The 27,437-nt window shown below is 39.8% G+C and overlaps 1 protein-coding gene across 1 annotated transcript; it reads left to right on the forward strand.

Annotated features, from left to right (window-relative positions):
* The first annotated feature begins 285 nt into the window (after window positions 1–285).
* Window positions 286–27,221, forward strand: DPM1 (dolichyl-phosphate mannosyltransferase polypeptide 1, catalytic subunit). Its single transcript, XM_006839181.1, has 9 exons — window positions 286–467; window positions 6,360–6,459; window positions 10,931–10,964; window positions 14,476–14,552; window positions 14,637–14,662; window positions 18,957–19,052; window positions 22,150–22,218; window positions 25,871–25,985; window positions 26,856–27,221. Exons 1-9 carry the CDS (start codon window positions 307–309, stop codon window positions 26,958–26,960), a joined length of 783 nt encoding a protein of 260 aa, XP_006839244.1. The 5' UTR covers window positions 286–306; the 3' UTR covers window positions 26,961–27,221.
* Window positions 27,222–27,437: the final 216 nt, after the last annotated feature.

Here is a 27,437-nt window from a genome sequence, read left to right on the forward strand (position 1 = left end):
GCGCCCTCTTCCGGAAGTTGTCGTGAAAAGCATTTCCGCTTCCGGCTTGCCGTCTCCTAGCAACTGGAAATAAGTAAAATACTTTTCGAACCTGTGAAAAATTGATGTATATCTATTTATAGTAATAGCTTTAATATTTTACTTTAAGTATTATTAACAGATCCTTACTACTTTCTATGGGATTATATAGGGAGTGGTAAAAGAACGTGACCATCCCCCTATTCGTGTATTTGGTACGGCTCTACGCGTCCTTTGGACATACCACGTTGACGTCATTCCGCTTCCGGCATTTCGTGTAGTTCTGTCATGGCCTCAATGGAAATGAGTCGTAGCCTTCCCAGGTCTCGCCGGGATCCGGAGGGGCGAACCCCGCGACAAGACAAATTTTCGGTGCTTTTACCCACCTACAACGAGCGCGAGAACCTGCCGCTCATCGTGTGGCTGCTGGTGAAGAGCTTCACTGAGAGGTAGCGCTCCCGGCCTCCGGTCCCGACCTGAGCTGGCTTCCCCGGTCTGGGTGTCAGCCGTTGGCTGCGCGAGGCGGCCTTGCCGGACCCATTCTCGGCTCCTGCAGGAATCCTCGGGGAGGAGGCCCCTTGCGAGGAGAACACTAGGATACATTTCATGTTCTCTCCTTGCCCCGGATCTCATATCTGCCCTTGAGTTTTGTGCGGCCCTTCTTTACCATAAATGACTTTCCTTCACCCTCGGCCGCCGTTTTCTTTTTTCGTTATTCGGCCGTTCTGTTACTTGGGAGTGAGGCTAATCTCAAACCTCCCTCTAGGCCGTGACGATCTGCGGCAGGAATCTCCACGAAGTCCCCGTTCGGTCCTGAGCTCTTACGTAAGAATGAGGTTTGTGTGGGTTGGAAGTGCTGCTGGACGGGATAACGTTTCTGGAAGAAAACAGATGGGCTCTGCGCGGCTCACATGAGCTAGAATGTGGGTGCTTGGTGTGGTTGATGGAAACTGGGAGTGAGGGAGGGAGGTGTTGGAGTTTGGGTTTTAAGTGTTACCCAATTTTTAGGAAACTGTACAAACTCCGTTATCAGTACAAAGTAATTTGTTTTATGGTTACATAAATAGGTCACGCTGTCCAAACCGTTGAAGATCTTCCCATGTCAACAGATACAAACTAGATTAATTTGAAAATTGGACAACATTCCTTATAGCTATATTTATGATTTATTGAACGGGTCATGCCAGTGAACACAGATAAATTCTGGAATGGTTTTGGATTTGGGTTTGTCTTGAACAGACTTTTTCACACCTGTTTCCAGCATTTGGAAAAGTGCTTGATACCCAGTGTTCCTTACGAAAGTGAGTCTTGTGGCAAATGCACTCCTTTTTTAAAAATATACCCAGGGTAAAAGTTCTTGCAATGGATTCGCTGGGTCAACAGGGATGTATTTAAAAGTAATCATTACTGCCAAGTTGCTTTCAAAAAAAAGATTGTACCACCCACCTTAAGACTCTAGCTAATTTAAGAGAGTTCCTCGTTTTCCCACCAACCAGCCAATCTGAGCATTACTAAGGTAGGATTTTTGGAAATAAGTAATGGCAAAAAATACTTATTTTTCTATTTGTTATTTCTTTAAGTGAGATAGCTATCTTCACACCTAGCTTTTCCAAGTTTTCTTTTTATTGGTATAATTTCTGTCTTTACTGTTTAGTTTATCTTTTTCTTTTGGTTTCTACAAGGTCTTTCCAAAAGGGGGGAAATAGCTGATTTCATTACAGTTTGTCTTCTGGCTTTATAAATTTTTTTGCAGGTTTTTTTTTTTTTTTTTTTTTTTTTTAAGGTAGTACAATTTCTCATTTCTTTTAATGGTTCTTGAGCATTTTTTAACCAATTTTAAATATAATAGTCCACTCTCATTGAGTTGATGCTAACTCATAATAAAGGAGCTCTGGTAGCGTAGTGATTACAAATAGGGCTGCAAACCTCAAGGTCAGCAGTTCGAAACTACCAGCCTCTCCACAGGAGAAAGATGAGGCTTTCTGCTCCGGTAAAGACTTATAGCTTCGGAAACCCTGTACAGGGTTGCTATGAGTCGGAACCAACTCCACGTTACACCACCACCCACCACCATAATAAAGGAAACGTATTTTATTTTTATTTTTTTTTGTAGCGCAATTACTGAAAGGCAGTTCAGTTTGACTTCTTTTAGGTGCTTCACCCTCATTTACTTGGGTGCTTTGAAATTGAGGATCAGAGGTAATTTTGCCTGTGAATTACCCTTTATTTAGGAGTTATTATCTCCTGTAAAAGACACATCAGTTAGAATCATCATCAAACATCTTGGCGTATAAAGCAATAGATCCAGTGTTAAGATGTCATTGTTGTTATGTGTCATCAAGTTGATTACGACTCACAGAGACCTTGTATAGGGTTTCCAAGGAGTAGTCACTCCTTTATGACTTTACGGTTCAAACTGACATTGCAGTCAAGTGCTTATCCTATAGTACCACACCAGGACTCCCCTAAGGTATCATTTGCTGTTAAATGCTGTTGGGTCAGTTCCGACTCATAGTGACCCTATATAGGGTTTCCTAGGAGCAGCTGGTGGATTTGAACTGCCAACCTTGCCATTCAATCCAACCTTGCGGCCCAGTGCATTATCCTGTAGCATAATAGGAAGCTGAAATCATTGAAATCTTTCAAGTTTTGCTGGAACTGTCTTTTTCAAGTCTTTAACAGTGAATATGTTTTATGGTTGACTTTCTGGCATGTTACTTAAAGGGGACCAAGAGGAAATAATGTTGTATTGTGGGGTTCGCCTGTGCCCCCTTTTTCTTCTTTCCCAAGGTTCCTGATAAAGTTAACAAAAAGAATGTCTTTGGAAGGAAAAATAGGAGAAATGGTGGTAATCCATCAGGTGGAGGTTGCTTGGAACCATTAGTAGAAACTTCATATGAAATTATTGAAAAGTAACCTTCAAGTCAGTTTGACTCATGGTAACTTCCTGTGTGCAGAGTAGGACTATCATCCATTGGGTTTTCGGCGTGATGCACTTCTGATTAGGTTAGAACTGCCAACCTTTCAGCTAATCCTCTCAAGACCAAATATTTTCTGCTTTGATGTTTTGTTCAAATCATGTGTTTTCTGTAATGGCATTTTGAATGAAATGGGGTGTGGGGAGAACCTTTGAGGTAATGTGGATTCTGATACAGTTAGTGGGATACACATGTCCTGAGGGGCCTCTGGTGCTAGGGTTAGTGGAATGAGACCGGATTCTTAAGAATCACTCAGTTAGACTTCCACCGGATGCCAGCACACATGTTTCCTATACATGTATACAAGAAAGCAAAAGGGTATTAACACAAGAAAGAAGGAAAGGGCCAAAACTGGTGTCAAAAGACGCTGAAATTTGCTCTCCAGCAAGAGATGCTAAAACAAATGGAAGAAATGAGGTAAAAGAGATGAACAGAAAATTTCATAGGGCAGCTCAAGAAGACAAAGTCAAATATAATGAAAGGAGCTAAGACCTGGATTTAGGAAACCAAAAGGGAGGAACATGCTCAGCATTTCTCATGTTGAAAGAACTGAAGAAAAAAATTCAAGACTCAACTTTCAATAATGAAGGATTCTATGGACAAAATATTGAATGATGCAGAAAGACTCAAAAGAAGATGGAAGAAATACACAGACTCATTGTACCAAAAAGAAATTGTCAATGTTCAACCATTTCAAGAGATAACAATATGATCAAGAACCAATGGTACTGAACGAAGAAGTACAAGGTACACTGAAGACACTGGAAGAGAACAAGGCCCCAGGAATTGATGCAATACGAATTGAAGTATTTCAACAAACTGATGTAGCACTGGAGGCACTCACTTATCTTTGCCAAAAAATTTGGAAGACAGCTACCTGGCCCACTGATTGGAAGAGATCCATATTTGTTCCCATTCCAAAGAGAGGCGACCCAGCATAATGAGGAAATCATCCAACAACATCACTCATAGCACATGCAAGTAAAGTTTTGATAAAGATAATTCAAAAGCAGTACATTGATGGAACTGCCAGAGATTCAAACGGGGACATGGAACAAGGGATATCATTACAGACATCAGATGGGTCTTGGCTGAAAGCAGATAATACCAGAAAGATGTTTACCTGTGCTATTTAACTATGCAAAGGTTTTGACTGTGGATCATGACAAACTATGGGGATAACATTGCAGAGAATGAGTTTCCCGGAACATGTAATTGTGCTCATGGGGAACTTGTACATGGACCAAAAGGCAATCGTTCGAATAGGACAAGGGACACTGAATGGTTTAAAATCAGGAAATATGTGTGCTGGGATTGTAATCTTTCACCGTATTTATTCAATCTGTATGTTGAGCAAATGATCTGAGAAACTGGATTATATGAAGAACGTGGTATCATGATTAGAGGAAGACTCATTAACAACTTGCGATATGCGGGTGATACAACCTTGCTTGCAGTAAGGGAAGAGGATTTAAAATACTGATGAAGATCCAAGACCACAGCCTTCAATATGGGTCACACCATAATGTAAAGAAAACAAAAAATCTCACCACTGAACCAGTAAATAACATCAGGGTAAATGGAGAAAAGATTGAAGCTGTCTAAGACTTCATTTTGCTTGAATCAGCACAGGTGAACATGAACACTCATGGAAGCAGCATTAGGCAAATCTATATAACACCTCTTTAAAGTATTCAAGAGCAAAGATGTCCATTTAAGGCCATGGTATTTTCAGTACCCTTACTTGCATGTAAAAGTTGGACAGTGAATAAGGAGAAATTGGTAATTTGAGTTATGGTGTTAGAGAAGAATATTAAAAGTACGGTGGACTGCAAAGGAGTTCTGGTGTGGCGCTGTGGGTTAATGTACCAGACTGCAAAGCCGTTTGAACTGCAAGGTTGGCAGTTCAAGCTCACCAGCTGCTCCTTGGAAACCCTATACAGGGTTGCTATGGGTCGGAATCAGCTCAACAGCACTTAACAACAACAACACGGACTGCAAAAACAAGTCTGTCTTGGAAGAAGTACAGTTGAATGCTCCTTAGAAACCAGGATGGCAAGACTTCATCTCTCATACTTCGGACATATTATTGGGAAGAGCAAGTCCCTGGAGAAGAACATCATGCTTGCTAAAAAGTGAGGGTCAGCAAAAAAGAGGACAACCCCAACAAGATGGACTAACACAGTGGCAGCAGCAGTGGGCTCAAGCATAACAATTATGAGGTTGCCACAGGACTGGGCAGTGTTCCATTCTGTTAAAGGGTCAATAGGAATTGGAACCGACTTGACGGCATCTTAACAATAAGAGCATATTTCCACTTAGCCTCCTAGACAGAAAGTGTAGATGGATGGACACTGTTATGTATCACAGTTCACAGAGTAATAGTGCATAGTCATTTGTACCACTCCAGGACTCTGAAAAATTACAGTGATACATTAATTTTGTAGCTCTGTGACATCTTGTAATTCTCTGCTGACATTTGCTACTATAGGATGGTGATCACAACTATTCAAATAGCGTCTTTAGAGTGTTTTAAGTCACCATCCCAGTCTGAGGTGTTTTTTTTAAGGGCATAATTGAATCTGATTTTATATTACAATTCAACTCCATTTCTGGAGTTAATAAATAAAATTTCATAAGTTACCATATATCTGTATACAGCATATACATATATTTTAATCAAAGAGTATGGTTTCTATATGAGAACAGTTTAATGTATTAGCTCTTTAATAATAGCATTTAATAATAATGCTGAGTTGAGTTTAGATATAAAGTACTAAATATTTGGCATTTCTTATTTCATTGGATAATGGAAGTTTTCTTTAGCAACTAATGTAGCAATACATTGTCACTTACATTGATGAGTAATTAATAATTTTTAAATTGTTATTTTTAAAATTATTTTGTTGTTGAGAATATGCATAGAAAACCATGCACTGACTCAACAGTTTCTACTGCTGGTGACATTCTTTGGGTTGTGTAACCATTCTAATTCTAACCCTGCTTTTCTGCGTTCTTCTTCCTCAGGAACCAATTCACTGTCCCCTGAAGTTCCTATTTAATCTTTCCAATTACTGCTGTCACTTTGACCCTATTTAGATTGTTCTTCAAGAGAGCAAGATGCTCAAGGCAGACATTTTTCAGCTAAACTGTTGCTTGGTTTTAAAAAGACTTCAGGGGATCTTTTTGGTTTAATGTTTAAAGATTATCTCAGGACAGTTGTTCCAGATGTTTACCCAACCCATAAGACTCCAGAAGTGTAGAGTCCGTGAAAAGTTTTCATTATGTTCTGTATAAAATAATTTTAAAATTTGAGAACACGTTTTCCAAATATTAAAAAAATTTTTTTTTTTTTAATTTTAGTGGCATCAACTATGAAATTATAATCATAGATGATGGAAGCCCAGATGGAACAAGGGAAGTTGCTGAACAGTTGGAAAAGATCTATGGATCAGACAAAATTGTAAGTTACATGAATATTTTGTGTCTTTTGTGTTTAGTTTATGTATAGAAAATCTGAAGAATGAATAGTGCTCTAAGTTACTTGTGTAGGAGTTGAGAAGATAACGAGTGACTTATCTTTTTATATACATTTTTATTGTAGCTTAGGTTTTATATATTTTGGGTTTGTTGGGTCAGTGTTAATTTATAACAAAACAGGGAACTTCTGTTTGAAGTCAGTTTTTATGACTGACTGCAGAATCGTTTTCTGGAAAGGTACAACTACAGTCTGACACTGAATTACCTGGGAATATTATAGAGCCAGGTTTCACTTAGTAGTGTGTGTCATTGTTACTCTTCCTTACTCCCTCTCTGTAAACAACTAGGAACTGGCAGCTGGGTAGGCTTCCTGTTTGTTTTCACATGTTTGAGAGACATCACATCAAAATGCATTGTACCCACAAACTCAGATTCAGGTCTGATACCTTTTTTCAGTCTGTTTGTTTATTGTCCTGTTGTTCATAACTTTCAGAGCACTTAGCATTTCTCACTTCTTTTTTTACCCGGGTAACAGTCTGTGGAGTAGATTGACTTTTGAACTTGAACTTCCACTGAACCTTCTAGCCTGCTGCTCTCATGAAGAAGTAGCCTAGGCAAATGTACTTAATTTTATAATGGCTTTGTAAATTTTAATTTTGATTTCTGGCTTGGATTTATTTTGGCTTCCTCCAGTTTAATTCATAAATGTTTGAATATACTTGTGAGTTCTACTTTGGATAATTCTCAGACCAAAAACATACAATTGTACGGATTTGATTAGAAAACACATTCTTGTGGTGGTTGTGTGCCATCGAATGAATCAGTTGTAAGTCATAGCAACCCTATAAATCTTTATGGGAACAGAAAGCCTCATCCTTCTCTCATGGAATGACTGGTAGATTCGAACTTCTAACTTTGTGGTGAGCAGCCCAGCTCACAGTCCACTATGCTACCAGGGCTCCTTAAGAAAACACATTCTAGGCATTAAGTATTAGTTGTCGTGTGTATAGGCCAGGTGTTCTCAACCACAGCACTACTGACATTGTAGACTATAGAATTCTCTAATGTGTAGAGAGTGCCTGTCTATTGTGGGATGTTTGGCAGCATCCCATAGCACATAGTATCGATTCCCCTTCACCACTAAGAACCCTAGTATGTATACATCAAGAAAGAAGTCTCTTGGAGAATCTTTTCTGACATTTGTGTTTCAAGAAATGGAAATAAGCATTGCGAGAAATAGTTGCTGGGTCCAAGTATTCTTTCTTTTTTCCTGTAAAATATTACAGGGATTAATCCAAGTAATATAAGTAACTTGTATTATTACCTTAAACGTGAATGTTGGTTGGAGGAAATTTTGATTAGTGGGAAATGTTTTACTTGTATACATATGAAGTCTATCCTGAATTGTAGATTCTTTCTGTTTATTTCGCAGATAATCAACTCATAGATGTATCAGGCTTCGTGTCCTCTAGGAAAATCTGATATTGGAGTACCCATCTAATTGCCATCAAGTTGATTCCAGTTCAGGGAATCACAAACACCCCATGTGTGTGAGAGTAGAACTGTGCTCCAGTGACTGATTTTTCAGAAGTAGATCTCCAGGTCTTTCTTCTGAGGCACTGCTGAGTCAGCAAACATGCATGTTAACCATTTGTATTACCCAGGGTTTTTTATAGGAGTAGAGAAGGAGCTAAAAAGTTGGCGTCTTCTCATCATTCTAGATTTTGGGCTTGGGTACTGGCTTTTCCTTATAAAAGCCTCTTGTATTGCATCTCTTTGTTGAAAGATTTCCATTTGTCTTCTGTCAGTTCCCAGGATCTTTTTTTTTTTTTTTTTTTTTTTTAAATCAATTCCTTCAATGCAACTTGGACTTTTTCCTTCAGTACCATTGTTTCTAATCAGTTCTGTTGCTTTGGACATGGCCAGGATCACATAGCACTGAGTGTTGTGACTCCTGAGCCCATGTTCCTACCCTGTCGTCTTGTGTCACATAGAAAAGGGCAGTCAGATTGATGTGAGCCGGTAAAGAAAGGGGGTGGCATGGAACAAAGGTATGAAATTTGGACTTCTTTATACCTAAGGAATAAACAGGCATTGTCTTGCTAAAGTGAGAGAAAGCTGAGGCTTTCTGCTCCTGTAGAGATTTACAGACTCATACAACAACAGCAACAGTCTTGGTATAAATGCAAGTGTTACCAATAAAGCGGAAGTTGTTTTTGATGAGCGTTTCTTGATTTTTGTTCCTGGTCCTTTCCCAGTGGAGATCCTGCTCAGCAGTCTGGTGTGTTCCCTCGGGCCTTTCCTATGGGTGAACATCTGTAGAACTCTTGGTAGTGCGCTGCTGTTGCTTTTTTTTAAAAAAACATAAATGCAATCTTACTGTACCATTCTCCTTTAAACTATCCCGGCGAGCTTTCCTATCACCAGATACATTTAGTCTTTTAACTGCTCCATAAAATTCTGTCAATTGCAGTATTGTTTAATATTTGTGTAGAAACGAACATTGTCTAAATTGCAAGTAACCAAATTATCCTTTATTTTAAAGAAAACTTTTTTTTCCAGTTTAAACATAGAATTATAGAAAATCTCAGATGACTTATAAAAGATTTGCTTTTCAGGTCTGAAAGCAGAGGTGGTATCTTATCAGTTAACTCTCAATAAGTTGATGATTGTTAGCCACAGATTCAAAGAGAAAAACCTGGTTGTGATCTGACATCTTGTTTGACTTCACTTAGCAAATTGTGGTCATTATAGATAATTGTATGAATATCTTTTCCCTCTTCTATATATGGTGGTGGGAGTGTGCCATGGAGTCAGTTCCAACTCATAGTGACCCTGTATAGGGTTTCCGAGGCCATAAATCTTTATGGGAGCAGAAAGCCTCATCTTTCTCCCATGGAACAGCTGGTAGTTTCATGCTGCTGACTTTGAGGTTAGCAGCCCGATTCATAACTACTACGCTACCAGAGCTCCTTCTATATTTGTTGTTGTTATGTGCCATTGCGTCGGTTCCGACCCATAGCGACCCTGTACAGGGTTTCCGAGGGTGTAAATCTTTATGGGAGTAGAAAGCCTCATCTTTCTCCCGCGGAGCAGCTGGTAGTTTCGAACTACTGATCTTAAGGTTCGCAGCCCGATTCGTAACCACTACGCTACCAGAGCTCCTTTCCTTTTATATAGAGAGCAGGAATATATTTTATCCACTTTTATTCCACCCAAGACCTGCAAAATAGAGTCCTAGTGTGGCACTGGAGGATAAGTGCTGGACTGCTAACTGCATAGCTGGCGGTTCAACACACTAGCCGCTCCTCAGAAACCCCATACAGAGTCACTATGAGACTGACCCGATTCAAGGCACTTAACAATAATAACAAGACTTCCTAAAACTAATGCATCCTGATAGAATTGAGTAGAGGTTTCGTATCTGGAGCAATCTGCATATATGCTGACAAATGCAGAAAAGGACAGGATACGGTCACTGGAGAGCCTACCTGAGCCCCATATCTCAAAACCTCAGAAGATTCCAGCCAACAAGTAAACTGTTGTTGTTAAGTACCATTGAGTCGATCCTGACCCATAGCGACCTTTATAGGGTTTCCAAGGAGTGGTTGGAAACCTTAAACCTTGCGGTTCAAACCAACTTTGCAGTCTAGTGCATTAACCCACAGCACCACACCAGGATGCCAAAGAAAAATAAACTACTGAACAATATAAACTGAGACTCCAGATCTGAAGCAGAAATACAGAAAGACTGAGTAATTGACAAACTGTATGTAAAGAGGAAGAATTAAACCTCCATGTTAGTAATATTCCCGTCAAGTCATGTCATTGGGCCAGGAAGAAATGGAAGGAGGTCATCCAAGCATAAAGTCAAGACACTAAGTTAAGGAAGGGAGAGTGGTTTATACACATGGAAAATTACAAAGGGAATTGGAGAAGATGTAAAATAAATAATTATTTCTTCAGTTTTCAGTAGATATTATTTATCGTTGTTGTTAAAGTGCCTTCAAGTCAGTTCCAACTCCTAGCTACCCTTTATAGAGGTTTCCAAGGAGCAGCTAGCTGGTGGGTTTGAACTGTCCACCCTGTGGTTTACAGTCCAATGCTGATCCTATAGCACCGCACCAGGACTTCAGATACTGCCTAGTTGATAATAAAGAGATGTAAAAGTGTATTTAAAATGTAACTGATGACACCAGGGAAGAACCAGTTTGAACTGTTGTCTGTGGTCCTAGCGTAACGACTTGCTTTCCCTCAAATGCTCTGTTAAATTATTGGTTTTCTTACTGAACACTTGTGTGACTTTGGCAGAAATGCTGAGCATAACATGCTTTCTCTTTTGAAGATATTAGTATAGTTAATTTCTGTTAATAAGACTTAAAAATTACTTAAGAATTAAGTAAAATTAAAACCAGTCATTTCTATTTGTGTTAAACTGTTTTTTATTCTTACAGCTTCTAAGACCACGGGAGAAAAAGCTGGGACTAGGTAAGTAAAACCTCATCACCTCTCATACCTACTCCTTGCCTTGGTAAGATTATCCAATTCATAGTCTCCCGGTGTAGAACAGGGCCAAAATGTAGTAACTCTCTGTGACATATATATGTATTTAATTTCTTTTCTTTAGCACATACATCACTATTTACCTCTGTCCTATTTAGCTCATGCAACCCTGCCTCAGTGTTCCCCTATCTGCCTTGTTCTTCCACCTCCGTCCCCCTTCTTCTGTATTGCCCTCCCCAACACCCGAACTATGATATGTCTATCCCCTATCCTGTGCACTACTGTCCCCTCCCCCCATGCCTGCCCCCATCCTCACCTTCCCTACAGGTAACCAACAAAGAATTTTTTTTCCCTTTTAGTATGGATATCTTTTCTTAATTGTTCACAATAATAGTCTTATACAAATATTTGTCCTTTTATGACTAGTTTCACTCAGCATAATGTCCTCAAGGTTCATCCATGTTATGCGGTAGCTTGCAGTTTCCTTTTTAATTCTTCAAAGTAGCATAATGTTCCATTGTGTGTATGTGCCCAAGTTTGTTTATCCATTCTTCTACTGATGGGCACTTAGGCTCTCTCCATCTTTTTGCTATTGTGGATAGCCTGCTATGAACATTGGTGTGCCTATATCTACTTGTGTTATGAACTTGTATTTCTTGTGGATATATACCAGGTAGAGGAATTGCTGGATCATAAGATACTTATATTTCCAATTTTCTGAGGAAACACCATATTGTTCTATGATTTTTTTTTTTTTTTTTAAGGTTTTTATTGTGGATTAAGTGAAAGTTTTCAGGGCACATCATCGGTCTCACATTCAAACATTCATATACCTTGTTTCATTAAATTGATTATAATCCCCTCCACATACCATCAGTTAACAGAGTTTCTCTCTATCCTCTTTAGCTTTTTTTTTTTGGGAAAAACTTTGCCTTTTTGGAATTTACAGTCTCGGCTTTTAGGGAAGGTTTTTACATTTATCTGTGGGTATCCAGGGCTCATGTCTGGAATTACTAGCCAGCATAACTGAATACTCCGATAAGGGACATTTTGCTATGTCTGCTAGGTGGCTAAAGTCTGATCCTCAGAGCCTATGGTTTGGATGGTCAGCAACGCTTGGGCCCACAGGACCTTGAACTCCTGACCGGGTCTGCATCAGATTCCCCCTTATTTATTATTTGTTTAAGGGACGCTGCCTGTCTTAGGCGGTCAGTGTCTATGATATTTTTTAATGATCATGGCGTATAAATGGTTTGATGTAGGCTACCCTATCAGTCAGGCCCATGGAAAACAGAAACCATTGTAAGTCTGTGCAGTACAGGGAATGTACAATTCCTTACACAGGTGAGGGAATTGCTGAGAAGCCAAATGAAACAGTGGGGCTACTCAGAGAGTAGCAACAACTGGGGGCCGCTATTACCTGTAGGGATGGATCAACAGTGGCAGGAATGAAGGATACCTGGCAGGAATTGAAGACATGGAAGGTACCCAGCTACAGCTGGGAGACAGAGGAAGGGAGGTAGGACACTTAGACCCTGCCACTTTTCCTCCCTGCAGTCTTTCCCTGTAACTCCCATTGACCAAAGATGTTAGGAAGCCGATTGCCAGAGAACCTGGAAAATGTAATTCATTACAATATAAGACAGTATAGGGAAGGGCCAGAGAAATTCTAGGTCTCGGGGCAGACATCTTGGACCAGGATGTCACTTTAGCTGGTACTTCTGAGATGAAAATCTGAATACCCCCAGTCCTCACTGTCAACATGATTAGGATTCCAAGGACCCCAGGCTGTTCCGTGAAAATTGTGTTGTGCAAAAGTGGAGAATTGATCACATCGGGCCAGAAAATAGATGATGACTCCATCATTACATAACTGCCATCATTGCTCAGCTGCTAAAGTACTGAGAGCTGGTACCCAGCCAAGTTGGCTTGTACCCAGTATAGCAGCATTGCTACGTCACCTAGCACCTCGGCATTGGTTTCTGCCAGATGTACACTGTTCATGCACAAAATAGTTGGATAGTAGATTTTTTGCTATTGTCATAAATGCAGTGTCAGATAATGAAATAGTAAGCAAGGAGTTGTTGTGAAGTGCTGTCGAGTTGGTTCTGACTCATAGCAACCGTGTATAGGGTTTCCGAGGAGCAGCTGGTGGGTTTGAACTGCTGACCTTATGATCCTACAGTGCCACACCAGGAGTCCAAGCAAGGAGTAGGTGTACCTGTTTTTCCTGTTAGTCATGGTTGCTCATGTTGAAAATTGGTATAATTTCAATAAAAAATTGGGGAGTGTGGAGGAAGCATAATTCTTAAAAGTTAAAACATTACCTTATCGCATGACAAAAAGTTTGAATCCAGAAGATTTTGTAGGATTGAAATAGTGTGAGAACTACCGTAAAAACAGCCAAGAATTACCAGTGATTCACACAAAGGACTATAGATCATCACTAGTTAACAAATGCAGCTGGAAGAGATCAACTGGCTAGTAAGATCTCTGAGGGTTTAGGATTCCATTGCTCCTGAGCAGTTACCCTTTCCTGCCAGGTCCCTGAGCAGTTTGTAGACATAAGGTGGTAAATTATCTGTTAGCTATATCTTTGGTATATCAAGTGTAGGAGATGCTTTCTGAATAGCTTTTGTGGGAATGGACTTGGTTTATTGCATAAGGGAGCAGGATCAGAGTCCAAGCATCAAAAGATGATGCCTGGGATAAAAGTGGAGACAAAATAATGGAATTGAGAGATGTTTTACATATACAATCAAGTAGATTTCATTTTAGTTTAGAAATAGGAGGAAAAGGCAGGAAATCAAGGTCATCACTAGACTTGTAGATGGAGGGATTGGATAGTGGATGGTGCCATTTCCTGAGAAGCAGCCTACTTAGGGGTGAGACATGGGGAGTTGACTTTAGAATATATTTGAAATTTCTGAATATCCCACTGGAGCTAGGTATTATGCGTAGCTCTGAAAAGATGCTGGCTTAACTATATGAGATCAAAGAGACAAAAGCAACTTGAAACATTGGGTAGGAGGAACCACTCAAAAAAAGAGGGTAAGAATGGTTCCTGCAAAATGGAGGGAGATGATATAACCTTGCTTGCTGAAAGTGAAGAACATAATCAGTTTCACTGTGTTACTCCTGTTGAAACAGTTGAATTGGTTAGACTCATCTATATGTAGATACTTAGAAGCTCCCATGAGAATATGATCATTTTTTTAAAAAATATAATGTAACTGTTGACTTGCTAAACTGAAATAGAAATCTACTCTTTTCTGTTAAATCAGCATCTGAATTGGAGGCCACCTTACCTCCCTGTCTCTGTGTGTTGTATCTTATCTATATTCCTTAGGTGACTAGCTACAAGTTTATTAGTATCACCTTTGGAGCACTAGCTTGCACTGGTCATCTGCTTAACTAACAATGTCCTTCCTATTTCAATGTGTTCTTAAATATTTCTGGTGAATTTTTTAATGGGTAGCAATACTTTGATTTTTAGGAACTGCCTATATTCATGGAATGAAACACGCCACAGGAAACTACATAATTATCATGGATGCTGATCTCTCACACCATGTAAGTAAGTAGTTTCTTTATTAGCTGCTTATGGAAGTTTTAGCCTGTTTTACTGACTTGCTGTTTATTCTTTCTAAATTTCAGCCAAAATTTATTCCTGAATTCATTAGGTAGGTATTATTCCTAATACTTGAAAGAATTATGGTCCAGACCATTTCTCTTCTATTGGTTTGGATTCATTTATACTTTTCATTCTGTATGAAAAATTGCACATGCTATTTAACAGTTTCTTTTTAAAAAATATAGCTAACATATAGATTTGAGATTCATGTAGATAGAGATGTGACTAAATAAGATAATTTAGGAGTCTTGAGGGACAAATGAACAGCGAATTCCAATGTTATCTAAATTCTTCCAAACCACAAAAACAGAAGAAAGACTTCCCTGTTAATTGGATGGAGCCCTGAATCAAGACAGTCAGACACCATAAACAAGTATGGTTTATACAGGAATGGCACAATGACTCATCCCATGAAGTCTGTCGACATAGTTCATTTATCACATTCAGCAAGAAAAGCAGGACGACTAACACTGTAGGTGCTAAACTGTATTTGATAAAACTCAGCCATCTCTAGTAAAAACTTGAGAGTGGGCGTGGAAGGAAAGCACAGTAAACGTGATAAATATGGCCCTGTCCAGGCAAAAATATCACACCAAAGGCGAGATGCAGACACATTTCCAGTAGATACTTCAAGATAGGCATCATTCAACTTGAGATTTAAGTCATGCAGAAAGTCAAGTATCTAGTAAGGTGTTGGTAAAGGATGTTGTTTGAGGTGCCATTGAGATGGATTCTGACTCATAGCCACCCTGTATTCACAACAGAACAAGACACTGCCTGGTCCTATGCCAGCCTAACTATCGTTATGTTTGAGCCCATTGTTACTGCGACTGTGGCAGTCCATCTTGTTGGGGGATCACATGTGTTGATTCTTCTGCCGTCTTCCTTATTCGCTGTCCAGCTTTCACATGCATATGAGGCCGTTGAAAATATTGTGGCTTGGGTCAGTCCTCAAACTGGCATCTTTGCTCTTGAACACTTTAAAGAGAGAGGTCTTGTGCTGCAGATTGGCCTAATGCAATATATCATTTGACTTCTTAATGGCTGCTTCTGTGAGCATTTATTGTGGATCCAGGCAAAGTGAAGTATTTGACAATATCATTCTCTTCCCCATTTATCATGATGTTATTTATTGGTCCAGCTATGAGGCTTTTCGTTTTCTTTACATTGAGATGCAATCTATACTGAAGGCTATCATCTGCATCAGTAAGTATTTTAAATACTCTTCACTTTCAGCAAGCAAGGTTATATCATCTCCCTCCATTTTGCAGGTTGTAATGAGTCTTCCTTCAATCCTGATAATCCCATTCTTTTTGTAATCTTGTATTATTTGCTCAGCAGACAGATTGAATAAGTGTGGTGAGAGATTATAACCCTAGTATGCATTTTGCTGATTTAAAACCAGTCAGTATGCACGTGTTCTATTTGAACAGCTGCTTCTTGGTCTATGTAAGGTTCCTCGTGAGCACAATTAAGTGTTCTGGAATATCCATTCTTCATAGTGTTGTCCATAGTTTGTTATGATCTATACATCCAAATGCCTTTGCATAGTTAATAAAGCACAAATAAACATCTTTCAGCCAAGACCCATCTGACATCAGCAATATCTCTTGTGCTTTGTCTTTTTCTGAATCCATCTTGGATTTCTGACAGCTCCCTGCTGATGAACAGCTGCAATAGTTTTTTAATTATCTTCAGCACACTCTTACTCGCATGTGACATTAATGATACATGGTTTGGTGAAAAGTACCAACTTAGGTTCTAATGCTACCACTGCTGCGCCTACGTCTGCATTTTGAACACCTGTAAATAAGGGAGACCATGTTGTCCGTATTCTTTGTAGGTTTGGACAGTGGAAGGCTTCTGACATCAGCCAGTCCTCCAGCAGCACTCTCCACTTCTGTTCTGGGTGTGATAATCCTTTGCAATGGCCACAAAGAACTCAGAGACCTTAATGGTTTTTAAGGAAGCTGCCACAGGCTAGAAGTTAGGATCAGGAAGCTTGTAGGCAAAGTCTCCCTTCTGTAGTTCAGGACAGGCTCTGCCACAGTGCCCCTTCCAGGCCTCTCGTGGCCAGCTCTACTGCTGTTGGGCTGGGCCTCTTTTAGTCATGTCGATGTCTTTATAGCCTGACCCCTGTTACAACTCTTTTTGGACATTCCTTGCCTCATCTCTCTTCTGGCTGTTTTCCCTTCTGTTGGTTTCTGTGTCAGAAACCTCTGTAGGTTTGGCTACATACTTACTCAACTCCTTGTCAATTTTAAGGCGTGGCCCCTCCAAGTAGGTGGTGGTGGTTATATGCTGTGAAGTCCCTTCGACTCATAGTGACCCTATACAGGTTTCTGAGGCTGTAAATCTTTATGGGAGCAGAAAGCTTCATCTTTCTCCTGCGCAACAGCTGGTAGTTTCGAACGGCTGACTGTGAGATTAGCAGCCAGATTCATAACCACTATGCTACCAGAGCTCCTTAGTGGCTACAAAGTAACCAAGCCCTTCTCTGTACTGCTAACTTCCTTAGCATAGTCCTTAACCAATTCCTGCAAGGTGCATACCAATCTCAGGGAGACTACAGCCCAAGGCCAGACAAAAAGTATCAAACCATCAGTTGTTTAGGCTTATCCAGGAAATGTCAACCAACTAGAGCAAAGGTAACTCCCCAGGGGTTAAGGGAAAAAAGCTTTCAATTGGGTTTCTCCAGACAACAAGGCAATAGTCCACATAAAAGCGTTCATTTCACCTCAAGGTGATATCATTAAATTCTTAGAAATCCTGAAAGACCACAAAACACCTCAGAATAGGAGATTGGAAGTTGTTCTAAATGTCAGCTAAAGATTTAAAAACAACAAATGGGATCTTGTCAGAACACTGCTGGCTGTTTCCGTTAACACGTGGAGGAGGTGGATTCAAACCCCTTCCCTTGCCTTACAGGGAGCTGTGCAACCCAGCCCAGCCCATTCTGAGCTCATCTGGTGCCCACTTTCCTTAGTGTGCTACCTCACAAGTATATTTCCTTCAATTTCTGTATTCACTGAAAGCTCTTTGTCCCCATTACCTAGAAAGCTATCTTCTTAATGACTAACAACTTCTTATCTTTGATCTCTGCATAAACTCACCTCAGGGACGCCTTCTCTGACTACCATATTTTTACCATAATCAAAGTTAAAGATCAACCAAGAAAAATACTTGCTCAATACAAAGGACAGGTATCTCTAATACACAAAAGCCCCTTTAACCTGATAAGGGACGGAACCAGTGGAGTAGAAAGTGGGTAAAAGATACAAACAGGCTGTATGTAGAAGAAATCCAAACTGCTAATGAACATAAAAGAAGATATTCAACTTGGGAACAGAATTGCAAATTAAAGTAACTGTGTTAACTACTTTATTGCCCATTAGTTTGTCAAAATTAAAACTTTGAGAGCAGTTACATCTAGTACCGATGAAGATGGCAGCAAGTGGGTGCACTCACTGCAGGAAATGAAAAGTAAACACCTACCTAGATACTCTCAAACCAACTAGGGGGATATGGAGGGTGAATGCTGTATGGATGGTTTTGCAGGTATTAAACATAATAGGAAAAAGCTCTATTAACTTATGGGCATGTCTGGGATATGTGTTATTAAGAGGTGAAAATTAAGTTGCAAAATGTACTTTTTGCATTGCAGTTTTTCTAAAGGCAACCAAAAACTATACAGCTGTGTATGTCTTTGAATTATCTTTCTCTGAGCAAAAAGAACAGTCTGGAGGGATATCGGGCAGAGTGTGGCTCTAGGGGAGGAGGGGTTGAGTTCATAATTTCTTAAGATAGTTTTGGATGGTTTCATGTGGTCCAGTCAGTAGATAACTACGATTTTGTCGTTTTAAAATCAATAAATGGAAATAAAAGGTAGATATTTAAGAACCTAGCTTTGAAAGAAAGCTTTTCAATCGTAGAGTCCAAAAGTCTTCTTGGCGTTCTGATTTTTGAATGTTTTATTGTGGTTTGGGTGAAAGTTTACAGAGCAAATTGGTTTTCCATTCAACAATTCCTTTTGGTCTCCTATGGTTGATGGTTCTGAGGAATAAGTCCTCATGGGTGTAATTGTTCACTTTCTAGGCCTGTATGTTGTTTGGCTGAAAAGTGGTCCCCAGGGATGGGTTCAGTTCCACCTTTGAAGGGTGTCTAAGGGCCATAGTCTCTGGGGTTCCAGCAGTCTCTGTCAGATCAGTGAGTCTGATCTTTTATGATTTCTGCATTTGCCTCTATGATTTTTCTGTGCTTAAAAGTTCTGTCTGTGTTAGCTATGAAAATAACTATTGAAGGTTAGGTGGATTTTTCTAATTGATAGCTAATTTTTCCTGCAGGAAACAAAAGGAGGGTAATTTTGACATCGTCTCTGGAACTCGATACAAAGGAAATGGAGGTGTCTATGGCTGGGATTTGAAAAGGAAGATCATCAGGTGCGTCCTGTGTTCTCATTTCTCCGTCATTTCATGTAACTACTGCAGCGAGTTAGTAGGTGTTTCATGGCATTGCCATGCTACCTTGGAATTTGTGAAACAAGATTATAATTTCTGATAAAATATTCTCACATAGCTTCTTACTTACAATTTTCTCCATGGTCCTGGTGTAGGATAAGCACTAGACTGCTTACCAAAAGGTCGGCAGTTCAAACCCAGGAGCTGCTCCTCGGGTCACTATGAGATGGAACCAACTCAACCGCACGTAGCAAAAGCAGAGTGTTTTATTAAATGAGAAAATAAATTTTTTGACTAAATAGGTATTTTTTTCCCATAGTAACATTTGTATAATTTTAAGTAAATAAGACACATCAGAATTTCAACTACTGTTAAGTAGTGTAACAGATTCCTGGGTGTGTCACTTTGCATATTTTTGCTTTTCTAAGTTTTGTTTTTTTGTTATAACATGGAAATAAATGCTGCTATTTCTTCCTAACAAGCTACACCAAAGCTTAGTGGTGTCAGACAACATTGGCTGGTGGTTCCTCTGCTGGTTTCTCCGGGTTCATTCAAACAGCTTCCTTTAGCAGCTAAGCAAGAAGGGCCAAGATGACCTCTCCCATAGTCCAGCAACTGGTGCTGGCTATCGGCCTGGACATCTCAGTCCTGCACTTTCAACCAGAAAGCTATGCTGGCTTCTCTACAAGCCAGTGTCAGGGCAGCATTCAGCAGGATGAAGACATGGGCTTGGGAGTTCGTGTGCAGCATACATTTTTGGTCCAAGTAAACCCGTAATCAAGAGGATCCCATCTCTTGATGGGAAGACCTTTAAAGACTCTCAGAGTTGTTAGGAAGATGAGATGCGTTTCTGTCTATAAATGTATGTTGTCATTGCTTTCGAGCCATATCCTGCCTACGGGACTGGGTAGGACTGCCCATGGGATTGCCCAGGCTGTGAATCTTCACAGAAGCCCACACTGTCTTTGCTCCCACAGAGGGTTTGAACCTCCGGCCTTTTGAATAGCCACTGAGTGTTTAATCATTGCACCATCAGGATTTTTAAAGGGTCTGTATAGTTTCTTTTTATATAGAAATAGTTAACCTTACAAATGTTGATATTTTCATCACCCACTTTAACCCTGTTGAAGATTTTATTACGTTTACTGAATTGTTTCTAACTGTAGACCTCTGAGCAAGTCCTTCTGATAACAACTAAGAGTCTCAGTAGCTTTCTTAGTAAAATCAAGAGGTTGGATTAGGACAGTGGTTTTCAACTCCAAGCTAAATATTGGAATCATGTCAGTGTAAAAATATCAGTACCCACACAACTGCTTCCTTTTCCTTACTGTATTTGAATGAAATTAAATATGCATTTAATTAAAAATGCATTACCTGGAACAGACATACAAACCTCAAATTAAAAATGCATTACATGGAACAGACATACAAACACACATTGACACACTAGCACACTCCTTTGCTTTGTGAGAGTGAACTGTATCGTAGAATTTTTGTTATAGCAATTAGAAGCAGATTGAGGAGGGAAATGTGTTTTTTTGTCATTATCCCTATGACATCTGCCTAAAAAACAATTGCTGTTGATTCAACTCCCACTCCTGGTGACCCCATGTGTGTGAGAGTAGAACTGTGCTTTCTAGGGTTTTGTTGTTAAATGCCGTCGAGTCGGTTCCATAGCTACCTTGTATAGAGTTTCCAAGGAGTGGCTGGTGAGCTTGAACCACCGACCTGCAGTTCAGTGCAACTTTGCGGTCCAGCGCCTTAACCCACAGCGCCACTTCAGGACTCCTGTAGGGTTTGTAGTGAGTGATTTTTCAAAAGTAGATTGATAGGCCTTTCTTCTAAGGTTCCTTGGGGTGGACTCAAACCTCCAACATTCTAGTTGTCATCCAAGCACTTAACTATGTGTGTCACCCCAGGAACTCCTTGCCATGTATAATGATAATCTTTCTTAAGGAAGGCCTTCACTGTTTTCCTTGGCTTTGGAGGGAGACTTCTATCTCCAGGCTGCCCTGAAGGCACTGAAGACACTCAGATACCTGAGTACAGCACAAAAGCCAGTTTCTCCAGGCACTTTAGACATCTTTCCAAGTGTTAATGTTAACTGTTAATCACACTAACTTGTAACTTTACAGATTGATACTCAGTATATCTGAAGCACATAAAACCCTAAAGTCATCATCCTGACAGGGTCGGTTTCCAAACACCAACACACTCTCCCGTTTGTGCACCTTCTCTTAAAGCTACTATTCATTTCTATGTAGACTGACTTACTACCCTGCTAAAGACACAATCTGGTAGCGTAGTGGTTACGAGTTGGGCTGCTAACCTCGAGGTCAGCAGTTCAAAACTACCAGCCGTTCTACAGGAGAAAGATGAGGCTTTCTGTTCCTGTAAAGCTTTATAGCCTCAGAAGCCCTCTTGCTATGAGTCGGAACTGACTTCATGGCACACCACCACCACCACCAAAGATGCAATCATTTTTGTGTTGATTGGAAAAGAAAACTCATTGATAAATCCCTGCTCTCTTTCTGACAGGTGTTCATACTCAGGGGCTTCAAAAAGGTCACGAAAAAATGGAAAGAAAAGATGTGGAATTTTCCCACAAACTTCTTGAAGCTCCCTCATATTTTTAAATGACTTCTGGTAAATGTTGCTGTTGTTGTTGTTAAGTGCCATTGAGTCAATTCCGACTCACAGTGATCCTGTATAGTGTTTCTAAGGAATGGCCGGTGAGATTGAACCACAGACCTTGCAGTTCAAACCAACTTTGCAGTTCAATGCACTAACCCGCAGGGCCATAGGAGGAGGACTGGTAAACATTATCAAAGTTAATTTGAAAATCTGTTTTAGTTCTTAAAGTTTAGATAGATGGTTCATTATGAGAAATCTTCCAAGTTTCATTTTTCAAAGAGGAAAAATCCTTAGGTTCTCTAAAAATAAAGTGCCATAGTTCCTTTCACTGACTAAAAATGTCTATAGTGAATTAACATTTTTGTGAAATTAGCAAGGCACTTTCATTGTCCTTTTTCTGGCTATGTTTCTCCAGAATAAACTGTATTTTATTTTGTGTTGGCAGCCGGGGGGCCAATTTTATAACCCAGATTTTGCTGAGACCAGGAGCATCGGATTTAACAGGAAGTTTCAGGTACAATGAAATTTATAATTTTGTATACTCTAACTACATGCGTAAATTTCTTGCTTTATAATGACTTATTTCAAAGAATTGCTTTGTATTTTTATCCTTTTTTTTTTATTCTGAAACATTCAGAAAGTAGACTGAAGTTCCTTAGACGCTGATAATGAATTCTAAACACCTTAAAGGGAGAGAGAATCGTTTTTCAAGGACATCAATGGCAGGGCTTAAGTAGCAAATTTGTTACCTTCCTGCTGGTGCTCTGCCCCTAAGACCACCACCCAGGGCCCAAGGTCCCCACTCAATGCCCTTTTCCAAAATAACTGTTACTACATGTGCTATAAAGATAATTGTTGTTTTCTAATTTTAGATTTGCTACAGTAACTTAACTGCTTTGTATGACCGTGCCAAGTGACTAAAGAATTGTAGATATTTTATATGACCTGATGCTTTTTCCCTAGTAAATAGCATTGATTCTTTAGTCCCTTCATTAAATACAAGAAAATCTAGGTCCTTAAGTATCACAGCTAACATAGGTATGCATATATAAATAAATTAGGAACTAGTTTTACTTTGGACGTGTTGTAAAGAAGGACCAGTCTCAGCAGAAAGACAGTATGCTTAGTAAAGTGGAGGGCTGGCCAAAAAGAGGAAGGAAGAAGAGCCCCAACCAGGTAGATTGACACAGTAGCATCCAACAACAGTCCCTCCCGCTAAGTGAATTCAATAAAACAGTAGACCTCGGTGTGTAAAGAACAGATAAACCAAAGGATGAGTTTAAATCAAAAGCCAAACCGGTACCATTCAGTGCATTCCAACATAAGTAACACCACATGTGTCAGAGAACTTGCCATGACTGGTGATTTAGTAGAAGATACCAGACTTTTCTACCAAGGTACCTCTTGGTGGACTTGAACCTCCAACCTTTCAGTTAGCTGCTGAGTGCATTCCACTGTTTGCACCACCAGGGATGCCAGATGATAGGTAACCTTTACCATCAAGTCGATTCTGATTCACGCTGACCATGTGGGTCAAAATATAACTGCCCCATCAGGTGTCCAAGACTGTTAATCTGCAGGGAAGCAGACTGCCACACTTTTCTCCCGCATGCGGTTTAGTAGGCTCAAACCTCTGGTCTTTTGACTAGCTGTCTAGTACTTACACACCTAGCCATAAGGCTCCTTCAAAAGATCGACAAGCCCTTGTAAACACACCCCTTCAGTTCCACACCTCAAGGCAGAGGAATACTGTGTTATCTGATGAAGGTCTCTGACTGCCACATAGCAGCAGTGCTAATCATGGTGGCATTCTCAGAGTCTCTCTCTGTAAGGGGGTGGCTGTCACAGGCCCTGAGTGACTGTTCTGGATGAAGAGCCAGGGGCCATCAACAAATTGTAAAGGCAGCCTAGTCAATCCAGGGTCACTCACCTTCGGAAATCTCTGTGAGCTAGCCATGTCAGTGAGTATCTTCATGCGCCCAGAGTCCAAGCTCCTGTCCTCTTGGGTGTACACATGCTAGTGGGCAGAGATTCACCCTTATGTATGCAAAGTATATATGTAATGTCACACATATGTTAGGCTCTGGAGAAGAACGCAGTGAACGTAACAGAACCATGTGGGGAAGAGCAAAGGGGAGAGAGAAAAATGACCTGGGAGTTCGGCTTCCACAAGCAAACCATGGTACAGTGTCTCTGAGTAGATGATAGACACATGAGCCAATTAAGGTGACTTTTTAAAAATACATGAAAACTTATTTCCTCAAAAGAGTGGGTTTATTTAAAACATGTATTACCCACTTGCATTTATGATTTATTAACTACATGCATCAAAGTACAACTTGTCATTAAAAGGCGTGTGTCTTTTACAAAACAAGAAAAGGAATAAAACACTGCAAAGCCATTTAATAGCAAAGATCTTGAATCCTAGCTATAACCTATTTATTGGGTCCTATGGCTTCCTGTATATTGTAATAATTATGCATCACTAGCCATCATCTGAATAGGTAATGTGGCTGGGGAAAGGGCAGTGAAGAGAAACAGTGTCTTAGGAAGGGATTCTTAAGGGCAGTAAAATGATCCTTAAAGGGACACAATTCCTAGTCCAATCCCAGATTTAAAGATTATGCTATAAAACACTGGCTCAGACTGTTGCCAGATAGTCCTCCTCCCCCACTTAAGGCCATCTGACGTATTACATAGCTACATTTCGTTTCTGGTTCACTGCTAAACCCCCAAAGCCTGGAAAGATGTCTGAGACATAATAAGTTACTTGTTAAATATGTTTTGAATATATATTACTATCCAATTCTCCTCACTTCAGACTTGTGCCTGACTTACTCTCTTGAAGGCTTCTCGAGGCTGTGCACACCATGTCCTCAGGTTCTCCTAGGGCCATGCTTCCTGCTGTCACATACCATCACTTTAAGAGCTTTACACACCAAAAAGGAGCGTAACTTCAGGAAACATGAGGGAAAAGTGAGGTTCCCAGTAAAATCCTTTGTCATTGAAGATGCGGGTAGCCTTAACTGGAAAAAGAATAGTTCTCCCAAAATACTATTCCTCGCTTTCTCAAAAAACAGGGAGGAGATAGAAATGACTGCCCCACTGGACTGTTAACAACAAGGTCAGCAGTGCAACAGCCAGCAGCCACTCCTCAGAAGAAAGCCTAGACAGAGTTGCTTTGAGTGGGAACTGACTCCACAGCACACAGGAGCAGCAGCACCCCAGAGGATGCTCCTCTTTGTTTCTGACCTCCATGACTGAAAACCAGGAGCTCCCTCCCATTCAAAGAATGGCTGGAGACGTGATTGGATAGTCCATAGGTCTTTGACCTCCCAGGCCCTCTGGCTCTGGTTGTGAATCTGGGGCGCTCTGTATTTGTCTCGCACTCCCTGTAGTTAGGCCATGCATTGACCCTTTATAAAGGTCTAACTGCTTGTAGCTGAAACAGGTTGTGGGACCTAGTGCTTGTCCTAACCTCATTGGTAACCCAAGCTCACTATCTCCTCCAGTTTATGTAGATCTTGGGAAATAGGTCATAAACATTTATGAGGAGGATCTTAATTACTGTGTTATTCTTAGCTACTTTGTGTTATCACCTTATCAACTTCTATCAACTCTATTGTGATATTTTGGAACAGTTTCTCCTCTAAAAGTAAATTTTAAGACTATTTAAAAACTAAAAATACATCATGGGAGGTGTTGCGTCAAATGATTCACTGTACCATATTTTAATAATTTCTGATAATATGATAATTCCCCAAACCCAAAAAAACTCACTGCCATCTAGTCAATTCCAAATCCTAGCATCCTATAGGACATAGTAGGTGTCTGAGACTGTCAATCTTTACAGGAGCAGACTGGCACTCCTGAGGAGCAGTCTCTGGAGGGTTCCAACACTCAACCTTTCGGTTAGGACCGAGCACTTTAGCCGTTGTACCACCAGGGCTCTTTAATTCTCTGAAAGATACTATGAATTCATTTTCAGAATTATTTAGCAAATATACCCTGACAAATGTATCATCAATCATGAGAACTTTCCGTATATAAACTGGTCGTGACCTTTTTCAGCTCTACAAATACCAGTGAACATTTTGAACAGTCAGAATACTATGGAGGTAAGTGTACTTACCCCAGTGTTCATATATGATTTTAATTTCTTTCAGATTATACCGAAAAGAAGTCCTACAGAAATTAATAGAAAAATGTGTTTCTAAGGGCTATGTCTTTCAAATGGAGATGATTGTCCGGGCGAGGCAGTTGAATTACACTGTTGGCGAGGTATGAAATAGAAGGTGATCGTGTGTTAAATTCCTCAGAAAGAAAACTTCTTAATAATACATTGTTTTAACTTTGGTACTATTAAATTAACTTGAAAGGCTTCCAGTTGTTTAAAATATCCATGTACTCAAGAATGAAAATTCAAATTCCTGTTAAATGTGCTTGACTGACCCAAGTTTAATAGAAGGTAGCTCTCACTTGTAAATAATTAAAAGTTGCTGATACCTTCTCCATCCTGAACCTTTCTTGGACCACCAGCATTAATGGGATGAGCCTCGGCATTGTTTTCCCTCTGGCCCTACTTTAAAGGGAATGGTGAATCCCACATACTTGTTTCCTGTGAGTAGATGAAAATTACTAGGGATTACAGAGAAGGCCTAGAGGTGTCTGTAATACTTAAGGAAAGCTCGTGAGCTCTAGGTAGCAGTAGTGGTTACGAATTGGGCTGCTAATTTCACGGTCAGCTGTTCGAAACTACTAGCTGTTCCGCAGGAGGAAGATGAGGCTTTCTGCTCCCGTAAAGAAACCTTTTGCAGGGTCCCTATGAGTCGGAACCAACTCCATGTCACATAACAATAACAGTGAGCTAGTAGGGAAACCTGTCCTCATTTAACACTAATATCATTATTCACAGCAAGAAAATAGCGCCTAAAATGCCACTTCTCACGGCAATTTATAAGCCTTTTCAAATAATGCTAGAAGAGTCGGTTCCAACTCATATTGACTTCTCATAGGGTTTCTGAAGGATAGCTAAATCTGATGCAGACTTTTAAAAAAATTAAGCAAAAGGCCGTTTTACTTGTGGAGTATAGTTTTTCTGTAAATTTCAGCAAGACTGACTTTAATGTATTTTTTGTTTTTTTAAACTAGGTTCCAATATCATTTGTGGATCGTGTTTATGGTGAATCCAAGTTGGGAGGAAATGAAATAGTCTCTTTCTTGAAAGGATTACTGACTCTCTTTGCTACTACATAAAAGAAAATTACTCATTTATGTTTATCATGTTCATGTCAATTAAAACGTAAAAGAAGTCTAGTTTGATGATTTTTATGAAATGTATTGTTAGAGCATAAATCATAAGGTAAGGTATATTTCATGTAAGTTTTTTTTTCTGGAAGAAACACCACTGTTTAATATTTCAAAATTAAAGTAGAAAAATGAGTTTTCTCAATTTTCATTTATTTACCTTTCACTGTATTATGATCGATAAATAAATGTATATGATTTTTCTGTGCATAGAGTACTGCTACTTTCATTAGAGTATGTGCTTGCAGAATTTCTTAAATGGAGACTATTTTTCAGTATTCTTTCTAAAAACTGAATTCCTAGCACTTTGTACCGAACATATGTCAGAAAAGGAATGTTCATTACATTCTCGCAGTGTCGATGATTGTGTCGGTCAGCGAGACAACACTGCTCACCTTGGCCCTTTCCTCAGCTCAGAGATACAGC

This window comes from Chrysochloris asiatica, unplaced genomic scaffold, assembly GCF_000296735.1.
Source record: "Chrysochloris asiatica unplaced genomic scaffold, ChrAsi1.0 scaffold00023, whole genome shotgun sequence".
Taxonomy (NCBI): Eukaryota; Metazoa; Chordata; class Mammalia; order Afrosoricida; family Chrysochloridae; genus Chrysochloris; species Chrysochloris asiatica.

Excerpts from the sequence above, each read along its gene's own strand:
- DPM1 (XM_006839181.1), top strand. The coding sequence starts at position 307 with ATGGCCTCAATGGAAATGAGTCGTAGCCTTCCCAGGTCTCGCCGGGAT. Across the intron at positions 468-6,359 it reads GTGAAGAGCTTCACTGAGAG|TGGCATCAACTATGAAATTA; the intron begins GTAGCGCTCCCG and ends TTTTAATTTTAG. Across the intron at positions 10,965-14,475 it reads GGAGAAAAAGCTGGGACTAG|GAACTGCCTATATTCATGGA; the intron begins GTAAGTAAAACC and ends TTTGATTTTTAG.